This window comes from Molothrus aeneus, chromosome 11 (genome assembly GCF_037042795.1).
Source record: "Molothrus aeneus isolate 106 chromosome 11, BPBGC_Maene_1.0, whole genome shotgun sequence".
Lineage (NCBI taxonomy): Eukaryota > Metazoa > Chordata > Aves > Passeriformes > Icteridae > Molothrus > Molothrus aeneus.
This window is the reverse complement of record NC_089656.1, coordinates 21,083,958-21,107,747: the sequence shown is the minus strand read 5'-3', so window position 1 is coordinate 21,107,747 and position 23,790 is coordinate 21,083,958. Positions and strand designations below refer to the sequence as shown.

At 54.0% G+C, this 23,790-nt stretch overlaps 1 protein-coding gene across 2 annotated transcripts in view; it reads right to left on the bottom strand.

The window, feature by feature from the left end:
• The window catches only part of ZFHX3 (zinc finger homeobox 3), a 129,146-nt gene that overhangs the window by 39,312 nt on the left and 66,044 nt on the right, over nucleotides 1-23,790 (bottom strand). For both annotated transcript variants that reach the window (XM_066557662.1, XM_066557661.1), the window contains exon 4: nucleotides 20,526-20,757. In XM_066557662.1, coding sequence (XP_066413759.1) covers nucleotides 20,526-20,757 — 232 coding nt within the window. The remainder of the gene's footprint in view (nucleotides 1-20,525; nucleotides 20,758-23,790) is intronic.

Here is a 23,790-nt window from a genome sequence, read left to right as displayed (position 1 = left end):
TTTTGGTGTGAATGGCCACGGACTCATTTCACTGCAGAAGAACAGAGGCCATGGCAGCAAAGCAGTCCCTCGAAGACACAGCCCCACTTCCAAGTCCAGGGAGTCTTCACTCCCATGCCACTGCCAGCACCCTGAGAGCCCTCCCAGAGCAAACACCACTTGGGCTGGAGCACAGAAGGGAGCAGGTAACACAGGTGAGCTCTTGTATGCACAACAAACAGCTGCTGAGGAGAGCGGGGAGGGCAGGCAGCCCCGGCTCTGCAGCCAAGGAGCTGCGCTTGGGGGGTCCCACAGCACCCTGCAGGGCAGGGGTGGCCACAGCCTGCCCTGGCTCGCTAACCCGCCCCGGGGCTGCGTTAGTGCCACTGGCACAACGTCAGGAATTGCTCTTCCCCTTGCACTAACGAGCTTGCAGCACCAGCGACTGCAGCTCCTGGAGCCAGCAGCCCCTTTCCTGCACCTCTCCCGGCTTCGGGTAATTGAGAGTGACTGCAATTCCAGCGCTGGCTCTGCAGCACTCAGCTGCACCGGCAGGGCAGGGGGTGCCAAGTGAAGCCTTTCCACTCGCTCCCCACCCATTCACGGGGCAGCCCGTCCATGCCTGAGAACAGCAACACCACAGGGGCTGTGAGCAGCCAGGGGAGCCGAGCCGAGCCGAGCCGAGCCGAGCCGAGCCCAGCGCAGCTCAGCTCAGCCCAGCCCAGCCCAGCCCAGCCCAGCCCAGCCCAGCCCAGCCCAGCCCAGCCCAGCCCAGCTCAGCTCAGCTCAGCTCAGCCCAGCCCAGCCCAGCCCAGCCCAGCCCAGCCCAGCCCAGCCCAGCTCAGCTCAGCTCAGCTCAGCTCAGCCCAGCCCAGCCCAGCCCAGCCCAGCCCAGCCCAGCCCAGCCCAGCCCAGCCCAGCCCAGCCCAGCCCAGCCCAGCCCAGCCCAGCCCAGCCCAGCTCAGCTCAGCCCAGCCCAGCCCAGCCCAGCCCAGCTCAGCTCAGCTCAGCTCAGCCCAGCTCAGCTCAGCCCAGCCCAGCCCAGCCCAGCCCAGCCCAGCCCAGCCCAGCCCAGCTCAGCCCAGCTCAGCCCAGCCCAGCCCAGCTCAGCTCAGCTCAGCTCAGCCCAGCTCAGCTCAGCCCAGCCCAGCCCAGCCCAGCCCAGCCCAGCCCAGCCCAGCCCAGCTCAGCTCAGCCCAGCTCAGCCCAGCCCAGCTCAGCCCAGCCCAGCTGACCCTGGACTCCTTTTGTTTTCCTTTTAATTTAAACCAACAGATGGGTTTCTTTTCAAGGAAACTATACCTTCATTCTTATTTCTTTTGCATCATCACAAAACCCTTCCCCTGTGACGCCCACGTCTCCTGACACACTGGGGAAGGATCTTCCACCTCTCATCATATCTCAGGTAGCAACGGAGAATGGCTGCTCCAGCTCCCAAGTGAAACAGAGGATCAAGAAAAAGGGAAGAGCACAGAGCAGCTCCCAATGAGACATGTGATGGTACTGATGGCTCTCAAGCTGCCAGCCTGCGGCCAAGCAGGGAGGCAGAACCAGGTGGGCCATGCCAGGGGACTGGGAGGACAGAACCTTTCAGCCTCCCTGGGATGGTGCCTGGGCTCTGCAGCCCCCAAGCCTGGCCCTGGGATGGTGCCTGGGCTCTGCAGCCCCGAGCCTGGCCCTGGGATGGTGCCTGGGCTCTGCAGTCCCTGAGCCTGGCCCTGGGATGGTGCCTGGGCTCTGCAGCCCCTGAGCTGGCCCTGGGATGGTGCCTGGGCTCTGCAGTCCCTGAGCCTGGCCCTGGGATGGTGCCTGGGCTCTGCAGCCCCTGAGCTGGCCCTGGGATGGTGCCTGGGCTCTGCAGTCCCTGAGCTGGCCCTGGGATGGTGCCTGGGCTCTGCAGCCCCGAGCCTGGCCCTGGGATGGTGCCTGGGCTCTGCAGCCCCTGAGCTGGCCCTGGGATGGTGCCTGGGCTCTGCAGTCCCTGAGCTGGCTCCTTCCCACTAACAAGGGCAGGTCAGGTGCTCTGGGGACTGGATCCACTCCTGGAACCTGGAGCAAGGCGCATGCACAGGTGGTGACTCCAGCAGAGGCCTGTGATAGGAATTTATTTCCTTCAATTACGGGCGCCTGTCCCCAGCCCCAGTTCATCAGCGCAGCAGAGCCAGTCAATGAAAGCCCTAACGCGCTAATCAGATGCACAGCGACTTCCTGCAGCCGCCGGCTGCTCCGAGAATCACTGACAACTCTGAGATCTGGGCTTCCATCCAGTCCTGCCCCTCTCTGCTCCCTGGGCTCTGTCCATGGCCAGGCCAGAGGTGGTTCCCCTGCTGGTCCGAGGCGCTGCCTTGCGCTGCACACGTGTGTGGAGGGGCAGGCAGTGGAGCCCCTCTCCAAATGTTTTATCTCCATGCTCACAGGAATTAATCCCTCCTTGCTTCCAAGGATGAGTTACAGATTCTCAGATTAAGATTTTAGGATTTTTGTTGAGTTTGATATAAATATTTATTCCCTTCAGCCCAAAACCATTCTGAAATAACTGGTGAATGCCCTGAGCAGAGAGAGAAGGGTCTAAATACCGGCCTCACAGAGCAAACGTAAAACAAAAATGCCAGGGAAAAATCACTGCTGAGTTCCCTTTGGGTGTCCTCAGAAAAACAGCACCTCTGCTTTTGGAAACCTCTATTGAAAGTGCCAGGCTGCACGTGGCAGGTGCAGAGGGAGGGCTGTGTGCCCAGGACAGGGTGATGTCCCCTGCTCTCTGGGATGCCTCTGGGCTGTGGCCATTTGGTTTAAAATAAGCAAACAAACATCCCATCCCCTCCTTCCCCGTCCAAAGGGAGCCACAGGCACAGGCTGCGAGCTCCGTGCTGTGCCCCCAGCCTGGCACAATCCGTCCCTGCCCCAGCAGCTCCACGGAGGCCGGGCAGCAGGAAGGCACAGGGACACTCCCTGCAGCCTGCTGAGAGAGCATCGATCCAACACACACTTGGTGCCTTCAAAGTTGTTTATGATCAATATGCAAATTGCCCACGACATTGATCTGGTATTAATTTTCAATTAGGGAATCCACAAGGGGTCTCCCAGGGTCAATATCCAACAATCCAAGGTAACTCCACAGTGGAGCCTGTGGGACTGATGCTGCTCCTGCACCTCCTGTCCTGATACCTATGGACAGCCCTGATGCCACAGTGGTGCTGGCACTCGGGCAAGCCCCTGGCAAGGGGATTTAGGCAGCAGCCTTCAACCTACAGGCTGTGTTACCTGTGTCAGCATGGTTACAGGTACTGGTGGTGTGGGGAAGCCCAGTGCAGGGCTGTGCACAGCAGCACCTGCAGTCAGTGGCAGATCGAGGGGCTCCAGCAGCTTCCCAGGGGCAGAGCAAGAACCCAAATGCTGCCTTACACCACGGAACACAACTTACAGAAACCTGTGCATCTCTAAAAACATATAAGAAGCGTGAAAGGTGCCTGTGTGTTACACAAAGGTTACAAAAAGTGAAAGTAATAATTGAAAGTGCCTTGAAAATCTAGAGCAGCATGCCCCTTCCCAGCCCTGTGACCTAAGCCACGAGCCACCCTGCCAGCTCCCTCGCCCTGGGAGGCCCAGAGTGAGCTAGCTGCTGCTCCAAGCCCCGTGGTGGCACTGGGAAGGGTGTCCCCTCCCCAGCAGAGGTGATGAAGTCTCCTTTGTGCAGGGGAGGTGATGTCCCCTGTGCACCAGCCGGCCTGTGCCACCCACGGCTCCACCGCTCACTGTGCTAACCAGCACATTAGCTACCCAGGCTAATTGGTTTATGGATAACATTAATTACCATGTTGCTCATTAATGGATGAAATCTTTATTGGTTCCATTGATCAGCGGGACTTGTTAGCCGGCCTCCTAACCAATGGCGGATGTAACAAGCTCTCTTATTGGCATATCAATTAATGCAATCAATTTCTGGCCAGCGGCTGCCATTCGCTTCCCTGCTTGTTAGACTGGGGGAGACAGAGTCATGTCAAGTAAGCATTTATTTAAAGGGTTTCTAATTCTTCTTGAGCTGACTTCCCAGCAGGCTTTCTGCCACACAAGGGTTTTCTGCCTCCAGAGACCTTCCCCTTTCCTCCCCTGCAGAATCAGATCTATGACAGTCCCTGCAAACTGAATCATTTCTGTGAAAATATTTATCCAGTCTGGCGAGTAGGAACAGCCACAGCCAGAGGTATGGGATTGACAAGTCAGACTGTGCAACTATCCCAGTTTAACACACTGGGGAGATTGGCAGAAGCACAAACCTGCTCCCCAAGGACAGATGGGCTCACCAGCCATGCTGCAAAGCCTTCCTGCACATGGACTGATGCTAATTCCAGGGTCAGTTCCCCAAATTAGCATAATTTTGTTAGGGAACAACAAGCCTGGATACTTCTGCCCTATCCCACCTCCCAGAGCAAACACAGACCATGTCACATGAGGCTGCACCCACATCCCAGGCGGTGCTTGCAGCCACTTCCTCTGCCTCAGCCTGGAAAAGGAGAGCAGGATCACACTGCCCATGGGAGGAATCAACTGGAAAACCCACGGAGAAATGCCACGGACTTCTGTGAGCCTGGCAGCCTTGGCAGACCAGTGCTGCCTTCCTGAGCAGGGCGGCAGAGAGCACAGAGCTGCTTGTGGCATGACAAGGACTCAGAGATCGGAGCCACTGCCCCCATGAGCAAGAAGGGGCTTGCAGGAACTGGACAGGCGGCCGCTGAGGCTCACAAGGAGTAAGAGCCCCTGTTTTAATTCCCAGATGCCTGCTCTGTTTTCTTTTGGGGTATTGGCAGAGTTTGTGCACAAAGAGCTCCAATCCCATCCTACTGGGCTGAGGTTCCCCTGCTGGCAAGAGGCCCCACGTACCCACAGCAATTCCTTCTGGCCTGATCCCCTCTCCGGATCTTCACCCAGGTCACTGTGGCAAAGATCTTCCCCACCAAACACAATAATAAATCAAACTTTATCAGAGCAGAACTATGAATCTGTGAAGACTCCAATAATTTCAAGCCATGGGAATAACACCACAAAAGTACTTTTTAAACTAATTACTCAGATTCTGAAGTGCTGCCCTAATGAGCCTTCCTTCTGCCCAGAACTTGCTAAGAGAAAAAAAAAATCTACCTTCAGTACAGTAATTACTGCTTTCCCCTTCAAACTTCTAACTGGAGATCAATGCTGCATTTTAAGACTCATTGATTTACAATTAGCCTGGCTTTCCTGCTAAAGTGTTTTTAAAGCAGAGTTTACTTTTATTTTATTTTGAAATCTCAAAGATCTGGTTCTTAGATTTTACATCCTCATGAGAGGTGTGCTGGGAGCTCATAGGGAGGCAGGCACACATCGGAACAAGAAAAGAAAACAGGCTTTGTTATGCTGAGATTAGAAATAAGAGACTGAAATATTTAAGGGATAAACATGAAAAAAGAAGAAGGAGGAAAAGAAACAAAGCTAGAAGAAGGGAAGAAAAAGCGGAAAAATAAGAAATGTAATTGCAAGGAGACACAAAAATAAACTGCAGGCTAAGGGAGAGTCACTGCTAGGTGGCTCGGAGCTCTCAGTGCTCTGCTGCTCACGAGCATCCTCAGGAAACCCAGCAGCAGCTTTGTGCATCTGTGCACAACAAAGCCGCGGTGAAAGCAGCGCGCGGGCGGCGCCTGCGCAGCCCGGCTGTGTGCGCCCTGTCCCGTGAGGAGAGCACAGAGCACAGCCAGTGGAGCCATTAACAATTCCTTGCTGATTGCTTCAAACATGCTTTCCCTACGCCATAAAGATAATAGCTCACAGATACACCTGCCTCCTCCCATCCCCTGCCCTGCACGCCCAGCGCTGGAGCAGATGGACACTGGGACCCAGAGAGGCCGGGGGAGTCTCCACACCTTGGAGATGCTTCAGGCCCCAGCAGAGACAGCTCTGGCCCGCCTGTCTCTGAGCAGGGCCTGGGCTCAGAGGCCTCCAGAGGCTCTGCCAAGCTCAACTGCTCCAGGAGGCTATGACCATTCCCAGAGTTTGTAGCACTGCTCGGTTCTGACTCATTTTTGTGTCATTTCTGCTGGAAATGAGCTACATTGGAACAAGCCAGTTCAGCCTTTGCCTCCTGCTTCTCCCTTCAAACCCAACATTAGGAAAGTCTCCAAGGATTAGCCTGAGTAGAGACCCAACTGGAGACAGCCAGAGGAGCTGGAAAGCAAACAGAACCACTGGCAAGGGTTTCCAGTTGTGGGGCCACCACAGCAGAGCAGCCTGCCCTTCACTTGTGCTCTCACAGGTTTTATTCTTTATCACTGCAGGGTCCCTGGTGCCAGTGGCAGATGATGATCCTGGAGTGATGAAAGCAAAGCAAGAAAACAAGGAAGCATCTCTCCTTTTTGTGTTGCATTTTAGAGAAAGCTGCTTAGCCCCATTTCAAAGACTAATATGAAAAAAGTGCAATTAAATCCTTGAAAAACTGACAGATCAGCAAAACAAAACCACCCGGAGGAGAGCACGATTGAGCCTCATTAAGGAAGAGTTCAGTCTGTTTTTAAAACCTTTCTTAACATTTAGCTGGTACTGCTCAGCAGCCGCCACTCCCAACGCGCCTGGTGCAATTAGTGTCAGAACAGAAAGGAAAAAATCAGCCTAGGAAACAGGAATTAAAGCACCAGATCCAGGCAAGGGAAAAAGGTTTGGCTGTAGTGAAGCCACCCAAATTTGGCCCCCTCCTCGGGGTCTGCGGCAGCTCCATGCGCCCTCACACACACACGAGAGCAGAGGCAGACCCGGGCTGTCCCCGTGCCCAGCCCCTGCCTGTCCCCAAACACTGCATGGCAGGCACAGCCCGGCGAGGGCAGGTTTACAACGGATGGACAGTAAATTACACTGACCTCAACAGCAGCTACAGCCCCTGCCTTGGACAATACGGAAAGGGAGGCACAAATCCTGCGCCGTGCTGGGCAGACCCGGGGCAGGCAGAGCACATGACTGATCCCACACAGCAGCCCCAAACTGCACCCGGCACAGGCCTGAGCTGCTCTGCTGCAGGGGGGGATGAAGCACATGGGAGATAGAAAAGATGGCAGAGAGATGAAGCCATTTTATTAAATCAGGCAAATTCTAATTTATTCTGGGGAGATGGAGGAGACAAAATGGATTCATTCTCAGCATGCACACTCCGTATCATCTGATCCAGCCCTCACTGCCTCGCCAGAGGGGGAGGGGGCTCGGCCGGCTGCAGAGCTCCCACAGTCACAGGAAAAGATTAAAAAATAGGATGATTCTCCTTTCAGACTGGACAGCAGCCACGGGGGACAAGGCTTTTCCTGGGGTGTGAGGCGCCATGCCCTGCTGTCAGCCATGCCCAGGTTTGGGGGCTTGCCCCCCGGGGATGGGGCAGCACGAGGTCCAGGGCCAGCACAGCACATGCACCACGCAGGCAAAGGAGACAGAGACACATGTGGGAGGAACGTCCTGCAGGGATCCTGCACGCTGCCATTTTTGGTGTTCACCCCAGCATGCACCCTCACAGCTGGCAGGGTAATCACCAGCATTCTTCACCAGTAGGAGATGCTGGAATTAAAGTGCCACGTTGGCAGCATTGAGGAGGTTGGTGGGACCTCAGGTACTCTCATGCACTAGTGCAGAGCACCACAGAACAGCACTGGTGCACGTGACCACGGGCACTTCAGGCTGCCCGTGCCACAGCCAGCACAGGGCTCCCACGGGTCTCAGCAGGACTCAGGAGCTGAGCTCCTCTGTGGCTCCAGCCAGCGCTTTGGGAGCCGAGGAGCCCACCAGATGCAGCCAGGCTGGAAACCAAGAGTGAGGGCAGCCCTTGTGGTGGGATGGCTCAGATTATCTGAAATGCCATGGGCTGCCACGGGCTCTTGATCTGGGGATGGTGGGTTAGGACAGGCAGGTGGGCACACCTTGTGCAGAGATGTTTCCAAGGGGAGTTGATTTCCAAGCTCTGTGCTTGCTGGCTAAGTGTGATGGGCACAGCTGCCTGACATGCAGAAACCAAAGAAACTCCTGCTCTAGAGAAGAAATGTGACTGAACAGCACTGCACAGTTTCAGAACAGGGGCCGAGTGAAAATACAGAGGTTTGATTAAACAGCACTGAAGAAAAACAACAGAGCTCCTGCTGCAGAGGACAGCCATCTCTGGGATCATGGGCCAGCCATCCCACCCAAGGAACAAGACACCTGCAGCCCCTCGCTGCCCACACAGGGGACAAGGACACTTTGGGACGGACATGGACAATGCCGGGGCACCCAGAGACAGGGGAAGGAGAGATGTTGCTGCACAAAGTTCCATGGGCACCAAGGTACTTCCCACTTCAGAATTAACTAGAGGAAAATGACAACGCCACAGAATTAATTACCAGTGGCTCAGTAAGTCCAGAAAAACAAACAAGACCTTGGGTGAATAAGAAGAATGCCAACCCTGGCCAGTGCAGAATGCCTTGGGCCTCACTGTCCTGCGCAGAAATCATTCTAGTTATGCTTGCAATGATTAAATGAACTTTTTCTACAACATCCTTCTGAAAATACTCCCCTGCAGGAGCCCCCCTCCCTAAAACCATCAACACTCGTCCCAGCTCAGACTGGGGCCTTGGGGGAACAGCTTTGCAGGAGGGAAAAGGCCAAGAGCCTGGGGAGAGGGGCCAAGGTGCAGCACCTGGAGCACAAATTCCAAACATGAGAAATTCCTGTTTTGCATCCAACTCCAGCAGGGGCAGTGAAGCTGATTTTATGACTTATTTATTTATTTCGTCTTTGATGAACAGAAGGTTAATATAAGAACAACTCCTTGGCAAACCTTTAAGGGTAATTCAAGCGACACTGATGTGAATCAATGTTCCCTTTGTGAACGCATTACTTGGCAGAAACTGGCTTTTTGTAACCCCCTTAAACCTAGCTGGCAAAACAAAAAGAGAAAAAAAAACGTCCTTCAAACAAAAGGATGAGGTGAAAATAAAGAGAGAGTCGACTGCACTTTATTCTCTTTCACAGAAGCAAATGGATTTGGTGCTTTTTATACATTAATCAATCAATATCACTGACTGTACATCAGCGGCGCAGCCAAGTTATGAATGACCTTTCTGGCAAAGAGGACACTTTTAATGCTCATAAGGCTGCTCATAGCTTAGCAACTTTCCGAATTTATGCCTGCATGATTGCCCCTGGCAGGCAGGTGCCCGTGAGCTGCCTGTGACAGGGCTCGTCCTTGCCAGGTGGTGCTGCAGGAAGGGCTGCTGCAGGCAGGGAAGGGGCTGCTGCAGGATGGGAAGGGGCTGCTGCAGGAAGGGATGGAGCTGCTGCAGGAAGGGATGGAGCTGCTGCAGGATGGGGCTGCTGCAGGATGGGATGGAGCTGCTGCAGGATGGGAAGGGGCTGCTGCAGGAAGGGAAGGGGCTGCTGCAGGCAGAGAAGGGGCTGCTGCAGGCAGGAGCTGCAGCAGGATGGGATGGAGCTGCTGCAGGAAGGGAAGGGGCTGCTGCAGGAAGGGAAGGGGCTGCTGCAGGAAGGGATGGAGCTGCTGCAGGAAGGGATGGAGCTGCTGCAGGAAGGGATGGAGCTGCTGCAGGATGGGATGGAGCTGCTGCAGGAAGGGAAGGGGCTGCTGCAGGATGGGAAGGGGCTGCTGCAGGCAGGAGCTGCAGCAGGATGGGATGGAGCTGCTGCAGGAAGGGAAGGGGCTGCTGCAGGATGGGAAGGGGCTGCTGCAGGATGGGAAGGGGCTGCTGCAGGCAGGAGCTGCAGCAGGATGGGATGGAGCTGCTGCAGGAAGGGAAGGGGCTGCTGCAGGAAGGGATGGAGCTGCTGCAGGAAGGGAAGGGGCTGCAGCAGGATGGGAAGGAGCTGCTGCAGGAAGGGAAGGGGCTGCAGCAGGAAGGGATGGAGCTGCTGCAGGCAGGAGCTGCAGCAGGATGGGATGGAGCTGCTGCAGGAAGGGATGGAGCTGCTGCAGGAAGGGAAGGGGCTGCAGCAGGATGGGAAGGGGCTGCTGCAGGATGGGAAGGGGCTGCTGCAGGATGGGAAGGGGCTGCTGCAGGCAGAGAAGGGGCTGCTGCAGGCAGGAGCTGCAGCAGGATGGGATGGAGCTGCTGCAGGAAGGGAAGGGGCTGCTGCCCTGCACGGCACCTCCTGACAGGTCCCTTGGAGCAGGAGGAGACCAGCAGGCCCTGACCCTGCCAGGCCAACACAAACCCAGCACGAGGGCCCCTCCACGCCACACACACAGAACAGGAGCCAGCAGTAGGTGCTGTGGAAGGGAGAGGTGGCTGCGCAAGTGGAGTGGAACGGCCGGTGCTGAGCAGGGCTGGCAAAGGCCAAATTAATCCCATTGTTTGGCCACAAAGGAGGCAGCAAAGTAGCAGTGGAGGCCAAGGAACAATCCCAAACACTCAGCCCTAATTCAACCTTCATCACCATGAAAAGGGGATGGAAAAGGCCAGAATGCTTCAGCTTAATTGGTAACCAGAGAAGGTGCAGCAGTGCCTGCACATGGGCAGCCACATCGGGCTGTGCCCTGGTGCCCTAACCCTAAACCCTAAACCCTAACCCTGGGGCGTGATGGGGGCGTGCAGGGCCCCACACACACCATCCCAGAGCCACACTGAGATTTAGGGGTTTGGGGCCCCAGGCTGGGCACTGAGTGGGGATGTCTGGGGTGCACCGTGTGGAGAGGGCAGCACATCCCTGCAGACCAGCAGAGACCTGCACCTGACACACTGACAGGGGACAAGGGCACCTGTGTAGGACAGAACCAAAAACCCAAACCACTGCTATGTATTTAATGAAGTGACCACACAAGACTGAAAAGCCTGAAAAGGGGTAGGAGGAAGTACAGAGAAGGAGGGGGCTCAGGCTCTTTGAGCTGAAGGTGGCCTTCACAGGAGCATCCAAGTGAAGGTTCAACAGAGTCAGACCAACACTGCTTCTCTCACTCACCACTCTTGGAAGGACTGACACGGAAAAGGGAAAAAAATGCAAATTGGAAGCAAATACGGATAATAATTTCTCATACAGCTCCCAATTAACCTTTGGAACTTGCGGCCTCAAGAAATCATTGAGGTCAAAACAAAATACATGGCAAAGGCATTGAGATGTGCAACTCAGAAAAGCAAACTGAGTATTGGGACAAGAGAAAAACCCTCTTGCTTAAGGGCATGAACTGAATTTTAGTAGGAACAAGGATGAGACCTCGATTTGGATAGGTTATTATTTGTTTATGGGCCCCCAGATTTCCCTCTGAAGCAGTCAGAGCAGGCAGGAGACTGGTGCTGACAGACACGTTATTAGCCAATCTTAGAGTTTTAGTGGAAAAATAAATGCATGTGGTAGCTCCCTCCCAGGCAGTTCTGAGGACATTAATGCCATCACCAGGGGATCAATAGGCCTTGCAGGAGGGACAGGAGCAGGTGCATTTCAGAAGCACAGGCAGACAGAGACCAGAGCAGGGACACAGCAGAGTGCTCCAAGGTGCACACCACAGCAGTGGCCATGCTGGAGTGGGCCAGGGGTCACTGCCAGCCTGAGCCAGCTGCTGCCAAACCTTGTTTCACAAATCACCCCACTGATAAGGTATGGAATCTCATTTTGCCTATGGCTCGTACAGAAAAAAAAGGAATCCAATTCAGAACCCAAGCTGTATATCTCTTGCAATTAAATCCACAACCTACAGATGAGAGGTGGAGGAGAGCACTCCCTATTCTCACAACGTCTCCTCTGAACAGAGGTCTCAACTGTCTCACTTTGGGCAGTGTGTTGGGTTTGCATGGTGAGGTTTGGGTAGCAGGGGGCTCCTCCTTCAGTGCTGCCAGTTAAAGACCATCAGACACGTGCTCCTGCAGCAGAATGAACTCTGAGAGAACCAGGGCAGGGACAAGGCAGAACAACCAGGAAAGGAGCTGATGCCCTGCAAGGATATTCCCTGAAGAGGGACAGGGGCAAGGACATTCTCTTACAGTGCTGAGCATGACCCTGTGGGCTTGTATCAGCTTGGATAAACAAATGGATCATTCACACAGGCCAGTGAAGCCTCTAACTCCAAATGGGCATGTTTGGTGGCAGCAGGCTTCCAACCCACCTTCCAAACAGGCACACCAGCGTGCTGCTCCAGGTCTCCCCTGCTCCACTGCTTACTCACAAACCAGGTCAAACACCCTTGCTGCCTCCGAACACAAAGCCTGTGCCCAGCTGAACATAAGTGACCCTTCCTTTCTGCCCCTGTCCCCAGCCAGGGTGGCACTGGGCATCCAGCAGGGAACAAGGTGCTCAGGGACCATCAGAACTCTGTGCTGAACCTCCAGCCCCTCCCAGTGCAGGTCAACAGTGGGACAAAAGAAGAGACTCCAAACTAATACACCAAGAACAGCACAGCAGCCAGGCAACTCTATCAACTCATTAACCTGGGAACAAGGAGGAGGCATGTTTGCTCCAGAGATATTTAATCTGAAGCCCAGTACCACAGCCAGGGAGAAAACAGAAGCACAGCAATGGCTACAAGAGTGAGATCTGTGGGAAGGTGCTAGATAGGAGCTGCTGCAACAGAGTCTGTGGGACAAACATCATAAATCAGTGCTAGAAGCGGAGGAACAGTTGCTGGAGAATGTGGGTAAGGTTTTGGAGGGTTTCTTTTTCTTCATGGCACCACCAGCAGATCAAAGCAGGGGTTTGGGTCAGACACAGCACCTGAGCAGGGGCGAGTCTGGGACAGAAGCAGCACAGCCACACTGATGGGACCTTCACCAAGAGGCCAGTCTGCTGTCAGTGTGAACCCCATGTCACTCACATGGACATCTCACCTGCTCCTGCACACCTGGGGACCACGCTGCAGTACCTGCAAGGTCTCCAAAGCTTTACTGATTCACCCCTCACAGGGAGAGACCTCAGCCTTTAACCTGCACCACTGCAACAACCACCTCCAGGTCCTCAGGAGAATAGTTCCCTATTCTAAATTGTGCAGGAGAAAGGGGAAAAGAGCAACAGGGAAGAGAAGCAGAAGGTGCAGCGGGCACCACGCCCTGGGCATCGAAGGCAGAGCTCCAGGGACAGAGTTCCAAGAGACTCGGATGCCACTCTTGAGTCCCAAGGGAAACAGAGCTCAGGGAGACTCTGGGCTCTTGAGAGCTGGGCTTCAGTCTGGCTCTGGAGTTTGCTTGAACACAGAGAAAAAAGCAGAGGAGAAGAGGGACCGGGAGCCTCACAGTGTTGTACTGCAGCATCTGGTGATACTTCCTCCTTTACTTTTCCTAAGTGGAAAGGGCTTTAAGATGCAGTCGAACAAGAAAAACATCCTAGAACAAGTCAGCTGTCAGAGCTTCCTCTCTTTCTGCTTAATGAAAGCCATGAGCTCCCCAGGACAAGTGGAGGTGGAGCAGGATGGAGTTAGTGAGATTCCTGCCACGGCTGGGTGCTGCTGCCCTGTCATTCACCAGATGCTGCAGCCTTTGGGCAGGCTTCTGTTACAGCCCCCCTCTACCAGGGGCACAGGAAAAAAGGCACAACCAACTTTAATAAAAACAAAATTAAAATGATTAAACCTTTCATATCCTTTTGAGATTATCTCTGCTGCTGGTTGGTCAAAGCAGAGCTAAGGCACAAATGCTCTTGACTTTAAACTCAAAACCAACCCCAAAAAAAGCAAAAAAACCAAAAAAACAAAAAAAAAAAAACCCAAAAAAACCAAAAACCAAAGGAAATCTCCTTCTGCCAGATATTAAAGAGAACCAACTTTATCCCTGCATTCTCTGGACCCAGACCTCAACAGCCCCATGGTGTCCCAAATGGAAAAGGACAGGGCGATGCTGCTGGGATGGGAATGGGGCTCTCCAAAATGGAGGCGGGAGAAAGGATGCAAGGAGGGAACAGATAGAAATTATGTTACAGGACAATACCAGGAAAGACCCCTAAAAGTTTCTCAAACTGCTGGACTCTCCTCATGTCCTCAGGCCTTCTGAAGGAGCCAACATGATCCATGGCTGCTGGAAACACTTCTGCTGGATTTCAATGACCATTAAAGCAAACTGAAACTAAAGCAGAACCAAAAGCTTCCCCTGTGTCTCTGCCTGACCATGGAGGAGAGACTCTGTCATCTGCTCAGACTTGGGATGGCCCTCAGTGGAGAGGCCACACCAGAAATACTGCAACTCTGTTAGGAACTTGCTGGAAAGGTAAAAGGTCCTGAAGCCATTCAATCCACTAAAAAATGAAAAAAATTCCAAGGTTCAGCAGAACAACAAAGGGGAAGGCAACAAACTGTCCTCTAAATGAACACGTGTGAGTGACACAAGATCTTGGAAAACAAGAGATAATCCTGCATGTGGGGGTAGCTGGTGGGGTTGGCAGGGAGATCAGAACTGCTGCAGGAAAGGGAACTGCAAGTTCAATCAGCCCAATACACACGTGGCCCAGGGCTGTTTGCCTCTGCTGCTGGGCCACAGGTGCTACTGCACCACGGGTGAACATCGTCCCCAAGCAGGACAGCCCCTCGTCTGGCTCCCTGAGCCTCAGGGGATGACAGGAAGGGATTTCCCCCGGGACAAGCTGCTGCCCAGCCCCAGCTGGGGCACCCCAAGGGCTCCGGCACCCCCAGAACCACTCGCCCAGCTCTGACCCTGCACACACCAGGCTTGGCTGGGTTTACACACAGCACTAGGGAAACAAAGCTGAGCAGGGGCTACAGATCCCTGCCCTCGGGGCTTACAGAGCACATACTGGGAAAAGGCAGTACCAAGTTTTGCAGAGAGGTAAAAAGCCCAAGAGATACAGATGAAGCTGGGCAGCACTTGGTGTTTGCACACAGAGATCAGGCTGTAACCTGGGTTGGCAGATTATTAAATGTGCCAATCAAGGACAAGCCTGGAAATTACTTCCCCAGCCCTCTGCAAGGGCCACACATTTCAGCCATGTAACTGTGGCATCAGCAGCAGAGCCAGAGCTGCAGAGTGCTTTTGACTGGCAGATGCTGCAGCATGGGCTCTGTGTGCTCTTCTCCTGCAGGCACCATACAGGTCACCTGCTTGGTAAGTTTTTAATTGCTCTGTGAAATCAAATCCCATGAAAAACTGGAGAGAGATTACAAAGCAAACCGGTGATTTCTTTCCGAAACCCTCTATTACCTCCATCAGAAGTTGGAGACTGACAGGCGTCATTAAGAATGACCACACTGTCTCTAATGGAGACCAAGTGGAGGACATCAGATCCCACTACATTTATTTTAAGCAGGGAGAAATGTAATTTATCACTACCAACTTTCACTTCACAAGTTCTACTGGAAGTAGAGCATCTGCTATCATGAAAAATCCACCCCAGCACATCTCACACCTCTGCTGTAACAAACCCCATGAATAATTACTCCATGCTTGATGATGAAGAAGGAATCGCATGACTCAGTGCACAGAGGTGCAGCAACCAAATGAGCACCCTGCTGTCTGCAGGTGACACAGGCAGAGTCAGGCTGAGGTGTGATGCTGAGGTTGGGAACCACCGTTTTTAAACCACGTGGGGTTTTCTCATCTGAATACTGCTTTGGCTATACTGTAGCTCTGTTTACATACTTGGTTTCATTAAAGATTCACATCCCGATTTCAGTCTGCAGCTCCCAGCCCTGGAAAGGTCAAACACTGACACACCAGGGAGAGGTGGACAAACAGTGCAGCTCTGCCTGTGGGGCAGAGGGAGGGGGAAAGCAGGGGCTCTGAGGCATGCCCCCCTTCCAAGGAGCCAGCAGCTTTCTGGGGGTTCTCAGAGCAGAGCCTTGCAGTAAAGGTACTCCCCAAAATACCTGTAACCCCCCGTTTGGAGCAGGGAGTGTGGCCCTGCCGTGCTGGGGGCTGGCAGAGGGGCAGAGGTGGCTCCCCTGCCCCCCGTCCTACCGGGACAAAGGGGCTCTTCACAGCTCTTGGTGTCAGCAAGGGCTGCCAGAGCACCTGCCCTGCTCCTCCTGCAGGGCCCCAGCAAGAATGAGCCCCTGCTGCAAGGAGATGATGGCCACGGAACTGGCAGCAATGAGGGCTGCTGTGACTGTGGCACCACAGGCACTGCCCTCTGTGGCAAGGGGAGAGGCTGGCGCAGGCAAGGAGCGTGTCCAGCTGACGGCACCTAAAGGATGTCTGTCCCACACCCTGGTGGCAAAGCCCTTCTGCTCCTCCCGCAGAACACACCACGGAAAGGGAGAGCAGAGATGGGAAACGGGAGCGGCCAGGAGAAACAGGTAAGGGAGCAAACACATCAAGTGCAACCAGCTCTTGCCCAGGGGGACACAGGCTGAGCACTGGGGGCCCAGCAGCCCCTCTGTGTGGGTGGCACATGGAGAGAAATACCATGGGGACAGAAGGGGCACATGGGCTGGACACAGAGCAGGAATCCCGCGCTGACCACCAGCCCTGCGCACGCTGCCCGAGCTGGGCAGAGCGTGTGCTGCTCGATGCCTTCTGGGATGAAAGAAACACTTCCTAAGTCAGAATGGAAATCCGATGCAGGTTGTTTCACATTTGTTTCTGTCATTATCTAATGAGCTGTAAGTGCATTCATCCAACATCTTGAGAACATTTTGGTTTTTATTATGGCCACTCTTTCTTTACTTTTTTCTTCTCTAAACCCCCATCATTAAAAATCAATTAGCTTATGGGTAACATTACACAGATGCTGCTGCAGCAAGGGGCTGACATCTGCAGTGGCAGCAGCTCAAATACCACAGCAAGAGATGTTCAAAAATACCCTGAGAGGACAATACCCCCTTCCCTGAAGCTGTGCTCTCTCTGATCAACAAACCAGCTGAACTTCCAGCCGCTCCCCCATCTCCTGTGTAATGAGCACACTTCTCAAAGCATAAAGAAAAGTTTAATTGTCTTTAATTATCCAGTTCAGGGAGGACTGGGTTTCCTGCCTGATGTCTGTATAATTTCCCTGCCAACAACTTCATCATCCCTTTACTGGAAGCGGAGGGCAGATGCTAATACTCTTCCCCAAAAGACACCCAGTTTTTGGAGAGGGCCGAGGGGTGGCACAGGCAGGGACAAAGGTCCCCGTGTCCCTGGAGCGGCTGCTCAGGCTGCCTGCGCTTCTGCAGGGTGGGAGGGAGTGAGTTGCAACTAATGTGCAATCAAGAACCATCACAATTACAAATGTAAATGAACAGGCAATTGGCACTGACCTTTGCAGATTGTTAGAGGACTAATTAAGGTGTGATCAGAGCTCTTCCAACAGATTGAGATGCATCTACACAAGCAAATATCTACTCACTATCTCCAGACAGCACTGCTCTCTCCTACATGCTGCAGGCAGCAGCGAGCAGGTACACGCAGAGCAGGTACACACAGAGTAGGTACACACAGAATAGGTGCACGCAGAGCAGGTACACACAGAGTAGGTACACACAGAATAGGTGCACGCAGAGCAGGTACACACAGAGTAGGTACACACAGAGCAGCGCACACATTGCAGGCAGACACAGAGTAGTGCACACAGAGTAGTACACACAGAGCAGGTACACCCAGAGCAGGTAGACCCAGAGTAGTACACCCAGAGCAGGCACACACAGAGTAGTGCACACATTGCAGGTACACCCAGAGTAGGTACACCCAGAGCACACACATTGCAGGCACACACAGAGTAGTGCACACAGAGCAGGCACACCCAGAGTAGTGCACACAGAGCAGGCACACACAGAGTAGTGCACAGTGCAGGCACACCCAGAGCAGGTACACCCAGAGTACACACATTGCAGGCACACACAGAGCAGGCACACACAGAGTAGTGCACAGTGCAGGCACACCCAGAGCAGGTACACCCAGAGCACACACATTGCAGGCACACACAGAGTAGTACACACAGAGCAGGCACACCCAGAGCAGGCACACCCAGAGCAGGCACACACAGAGCACACACATTGCAGGCACACCCAGAGCAGGTACACCCAGAGCACACACATTGCAGGCACACCCAGAGCAGGTACACCCAGAGCACACACATTGCAGGCACACACAGAGTAGTGCACACAGTGCAGGCACACCCAGAGCAGGCACACCCAGAGCACACCCATTGCAGGCACACACAGAGTAGTGCACACAGAGCAGGTACACCCAGAGCACACACATTGCAGGCACACACAGAGCAGGTACACCCAGAGCAGGCACACCCAGAGCACACCCATTGCAGGCACACACAGAGTAGTGCACACAGTGCAGGCACACCCAGAGCAGGCACACCCAGAGCACACACATTGCAGGCACACACAGAGTAGTGCACACATTGCAGGTACACCCAGAGCACACACATTGCAGGCACACACAGTGCAGGCACACCCAGAGCAGGCACACCCCGAGCAGGCACCCGCAGCGTTCAGCCCCAGCAGCGGCGCCCAGCACAGCAATGGGACGGAGCAGGAGGGGAATGGGGCGACTCCCCTGCAGCACACGAGGCCATGGGACAGAACACACCACTGCACTTGGACTGCAGCACAGCAACAACAAAAAGTCCAGCCAGTGGTCAGGAAACAACAAAAAACTCCTTGATGGGGACACAGGAGAGACGCTGCTGGAGAGCAGGGGGAGACAAAGGGCACAGAGTCACACTGTCCCTGTGCCCCCCAGCCGAGCATCCCCTCACCTGGGGGATGGAGGGGATCAGAACGAGTGGGAGATGGGAGCACCCCTTCTCCCCCTCGGGGTTACAGCAGCTTCTCATCCACACCTGACTCCCATCCCTGCAGGGATGCCTGGCCCAGCACACCACTGAGGTGCCCCACTTCGACCAGCTGAACCATGGCCCCAGGAGTGTTTGAAATAAGTATCTCAGCTTAAAGTGACTTGCAAAACCGACCCAAGATACCCCCTTTGCCTTCTGCAGCCTTATTCTTGCTTGTATTCATAACCTTTGAAATGCAGTGTGATCAAGAAATTGTGTCTTGTTTGCTGTCAGTGTTTGTTGAAGAACCAGCAAGCTTAAAGGAAATCAAAATATTTGTAAATCAAGCTTTCCTTTCAGTGACTTGTCCGGACTTTTACTTCAAAAATAATACGTTTTTTAAAATGGTCACCAAATTGTTTTCCCTCCCAGCCAGTCAGCTCCTGCCCTCCCAGTACCTGCCATGTCCTAATCTGGGCGGCCGGACGGGAAAGATAAGGTTTGTACAGTAAAAGACAAGGCAAACAGAAATTTCTAGAGGAGACAAGGTTTTCAAGGTTGTTCTGTCTATCACAAAGGGCACGGATGGTTTCCCCTCTCTGCTCATTCTGCACTTAAGCAGCTCAGAACCCAGAGCCCTGCCCAAAGAGCCCTTTGGAACTGGGGATGTTTTCCTGGGCACAAGGCTGCTGTGCCCGTGTGCCCCCGGGCTGGTGTGGCAGCGCCACGCTCCTGCTGTCACTGTGACCTTTGGGGAGCGTGCTCCATGCTCGCACTCTGCTGGGCCACCAGGGTCACAGACTGGCCACCCTTTTCCACAAGACTGAATTTAACTCCTAATGAAAAATCTCCCATCACACTCTTGGGGTGTTTTGGGTTTATTTCAGATCCTCATTACTCACAGGCATAACAGCAATGAGATCCAGACATGAATTCAAGGGACATTTCCAAAAACCCACATGTTCTCCCTCAGCTGCTGCTGCTGTCCCTTCTCAAGCCTTTCAGCCAAGATCACCTTCCTTGTCTCCATGAACATTCACTGCAGAATGCCAGTTCCCCAGAGTGGCTATTTGTAGGATTTACCCATTTTCACAGCAGTCATAGAGAAAAGTCCTGCTTGAAGCTATGAGGATTGTGAAGGTTTTTGCTGGCACACCCCAGCTCCAGCACCGTTGTGCCTCGACAGCCCACAAACCAGCTGACCCAGGATGATTCTCCTCCTCCCTCCCAAGAGGGCTTCACGAGACCTGGGTTTTTCAGAACATTAAAAACGTCTCAATCCGTTACATGACTAAACAAAGTACCATCCCTACTCCACCCAGCCTAGCTGCTCCTTTTAGGCACACCAACTCTTGCTGGATTCACAGCTGCAATCCCTGCCCTATGATCTGTGTGAGCAAATGTTTCGTACAAGCCCTTCACTTTAGAGGAGACATGGAAAACAGACGTGGCAAACTCACATGTCCTGCCCACCCCTTTTGCCCAGCTCCTCCTCCCAGTCCAGAGTGGCTGCAGTACCAGAAATCAGTGCCAAGCTGGCACAGCTTATGTGGTGCTCAGGGCATCACTTGACTCATTGCAAAACATCTACTGGTGCACTGTTTGTTGAGTTGCACAGGTATGACAGAATCTTTAGATACTCATACAATATTCCAGGGTTTAAGACACCGACCTGAACCAACACACACACTTCAACCTCCCAAACCCCATCTCAGGCAGGTGGGGTTCCTGACATGTATAACTGATAATGATTATTATGATAATTACTGATAATTACTGATAAACTGTGCCAGCCCACAGCAGGGAACAGAGACAGGAGCTTCGCCCAGGTTGTCACCAACCAGCCCAGTGGGTCGGAGCCCCTCGCCCACCCCGCAGCCCCGGCCCCGCTCGCGCCCAGGAGCGGCAGCAGCACTCACCAGCCTCGGCAGCCGGACACTTGCGGATGGTGAAGATCTGCCCGAGGTCCTCCTCTTCCTCAGGAAGGCCTTTCTGGAGGCGCTGCAGCTTCCGCAGGCTTTCGCTGCGCTGGTGTTTCATGGAGCGCACGTGCTGGATCAGGTTCAGCTTGGCCTTGGTGGAGTAGTTACAGAGCACACAGTGGTAGTAGCAGCTTTCCCCTTCCACCCCGCTCTCATGGTGCTGCAGATGCTGTGGAGAGCAGAGCAGAGGGATGTCAGTGACCTTCATCACCCCCAGCCTCCTGGGTTAGTCCACTGTAAATCGCTAAAAGCCACCTGGGAATTAGTTAAGGAACCACGTTTTGACACAGATCCGATGAGACAATGCCTGTTTGTTCCCAAGGTATTACACCGTCTCCTGCTGAAGAGCATGAAAACCAAAATGCACTGAAATGGGCTCAAAGCACAGATGGACACAGCCAACACCATCTCCCTCAGTGAGGGAAAGCACCAGACCCAGCAGTAACACCTGCTCACAACCCACTGAGGGCTCATTCCTTCACACTCAAAGCTTGTCCTGGGAGGGGGTCCAACTGCATAACAAATTCAACATTAAATTTGGTAAATTCTCATGGAACACTAGGAAGAGTAAAACCAAAGCAACCCTAGATCACAACAAACCCACTAGATAAAGAGGTCTGGACACAGTGTATGGAAGCAGAGTGCAGAGCCATCCTGTCCATCATCCAACTCTCTGCTCTCTGGCAGCCAGGTTTTACTCCCTTGGATCAGGAAGGAAGCAGCAGCCTGGCCTGCAAGATGGCTGTGACAGAGACCTTGGCTGAAAAGCCAATGGTGGGCCTGCAGCCAGGTACCACCTGGAAAAACCCTGTCCCCTCCCGAGCTGTGCGGTCACAGCCAGCACAGCTCACGCTGGATTCTCATACCACAATTATCTGGCAACACCTATCAATCCCCTGGTACAGAGGGCCATGCCTCTGGGAAACAAGCAGCCATTTCCTGTCATGGATCCCACAGACGGGGAAATTCTTTCTTAGAGGCAAAGAGTAGAATTCGCCCTGCACAGCCACACTGGCTGCCGCAGCACAGCTGTGTCCCTTCCCCCTGGGCAGCAGGAGGTCACAGGAACTTTCCCAATTCCACAGTAAGGGCATGTCACTATCTAGAAAAAATGAAAACCAAGGTGAAACAACATGGAATCCTCAATGAAGGCCTTTGGTGTTTCCACCCCACACCTAACAGTTCAGCTGTGCAATACTGCCTGCCAGCTCCTGCCATCCAACCCCGAGACCTCCCTGAGTCTTTGTGTCATCTCATGGAGCTCTTTCCTCAGCACACACTTGGCCCGAGGCACAAGTACAGCGATTTAGACATGATCTTGAGGTTTGTCAATCAAAAATATTGCCTACGTGCAGCCAGGACCTTCTGGTAAAAAATTCTGATTCTTATTATCTCAGTTACAGCTGAGATAAGATTAAAGACACATATTACCCAGCGCTGTGTGCCTTGCTCACACGGAGGAAGGAGAGCCCTCTGAGTCTAGGAATGATTAAAAATAGGATATGAGCTGATGCTGAGGCTTCTCATTGGAAGAGCAAGGAAAGAGAATAAATGTATTCTAGATCTGGCTAATTAGACGAGCCTCTTTTGGGATCACGATGTATTTAATTAAATTCACTGTAATATTTGAAGAATCCACGAGGGCACTAATCCCACTGGTGCCCTCAAAAGATTTTTTGCTGTTTTCCCTTATAAGAACTTCTTCCTCATCTCATTTCTATTGTTTGCATGCGTTACCCTCTTCCTGAGCCAGAAAAAGACGAATGGCTTAAGGCACGAAAGGTCAGCGAGCCCTCCACGAGAGCGGCGTGCCCATCCCAGGCAGCCCAGCCTCGCCAGCCTGGCTGTGCCTGAGCCCACCACAGCCTCCCTGGTTCCACCCTGCTGCCAGCCTGCCTCTGCCTGAGCCTACAGACTACCCCTGCCACCACCTCCTGGTCCTGTCCTGCTGCTGGCCGGGCTCTGGCTCCAGGAGCCACACCAGCCCCGTCCTCAGGAGCCACACCAGCCCTGTCCTCAGGAGCCACACCAGCCCCGTCCTCGTCCTCAGGAGCCACACCAGCCCCATCCTCAGGAGCCACACCAGCCCTGTCCTCAGGAGCCACACCAGCCCCATCCTCAGGAGCCACACCTCAGGAGCCACACCAGCCCCGTCCTCAGGAGCCACACCAGCCCCATCCTCAGGAGCCACACCAGCCCTGTCCTCAGGAGCCACACCAGCCCTGTCCTCAGGAGCCACACCAGCCCCGTCCTCAGGAGCCACACCTCAGGAGCCACACCAGCCCCATCCTCAGGAGCCACACCTCAGGAGCCACACCAGCCCCATCCTCAGGAGCCACACCAGCCCCGTCCTCAGGAGCCACACCAGCCCCGTCCTCAGGAGCCACACCAGCCCCGTCCTCAGGAGCCACACCAGCCCCGTCCTCAGGAGCCACACCAGCCCCATCCTCAGGAGCCACACCAGCCCTGTCCTCAGGAGCCACACCAGCCCCGTCCTCAGGAGCCACACCTCAGGAGCCACACCAGCCCCGTCCTCAGGAGCCACACCAGCCCCATCCTCAGGAGCCACACCTCAGGAGCCACACCAGCCCCGTCCTCAGGAGCCACACCAGCCCCATCCTCAGGAGCCACACCAGCCCCATCCTCAGGAGCCACACCAGCCCCGTCCTCAGGAGCCACACCAGCCCCATCCTCCCATCCCACACACCCCGTGCCGAGCTTGGGAAGTGCCCACGGGCTCAGCAGCAGCTTCTGCGCCGAGCCAGAGAAAACCCCCAGTGAGCAATTAGAGAAAAATCCGGTCACGGGTTCAAGGAAATATTAAGGACATGGTCTCTGTGGAACCAGAGGCACAGTCTGCACTGCTCTCATTTAAAAGGGGGTTTTAGGAAAACATTTGTTTTAAACAGTTTAATAAGTGTGTCTTATTCCATGCTCCTCTCTTGCTTCCTCTCAAGCATCTCTTGTGCTGGGGTCAGCCTCACGTGCCCATGGTGCAGGAGGAGTCACAGGCTGAGGGTGCCACCAAGCCCATGCACCTGATTCAACCCACCCTCCAGTGGAGGAAAGGAGCAGTCCAGAGAAAGCAGACATGAGGGCCGAGCCAGTCCGAGCCGTGAGCTGCTGGAGGCGATGAAATGTTGTCCAAGTACGTGTAGTTATTGCCCATCACACTGTTAAACTTCCCCCTTGTGAGAATTTA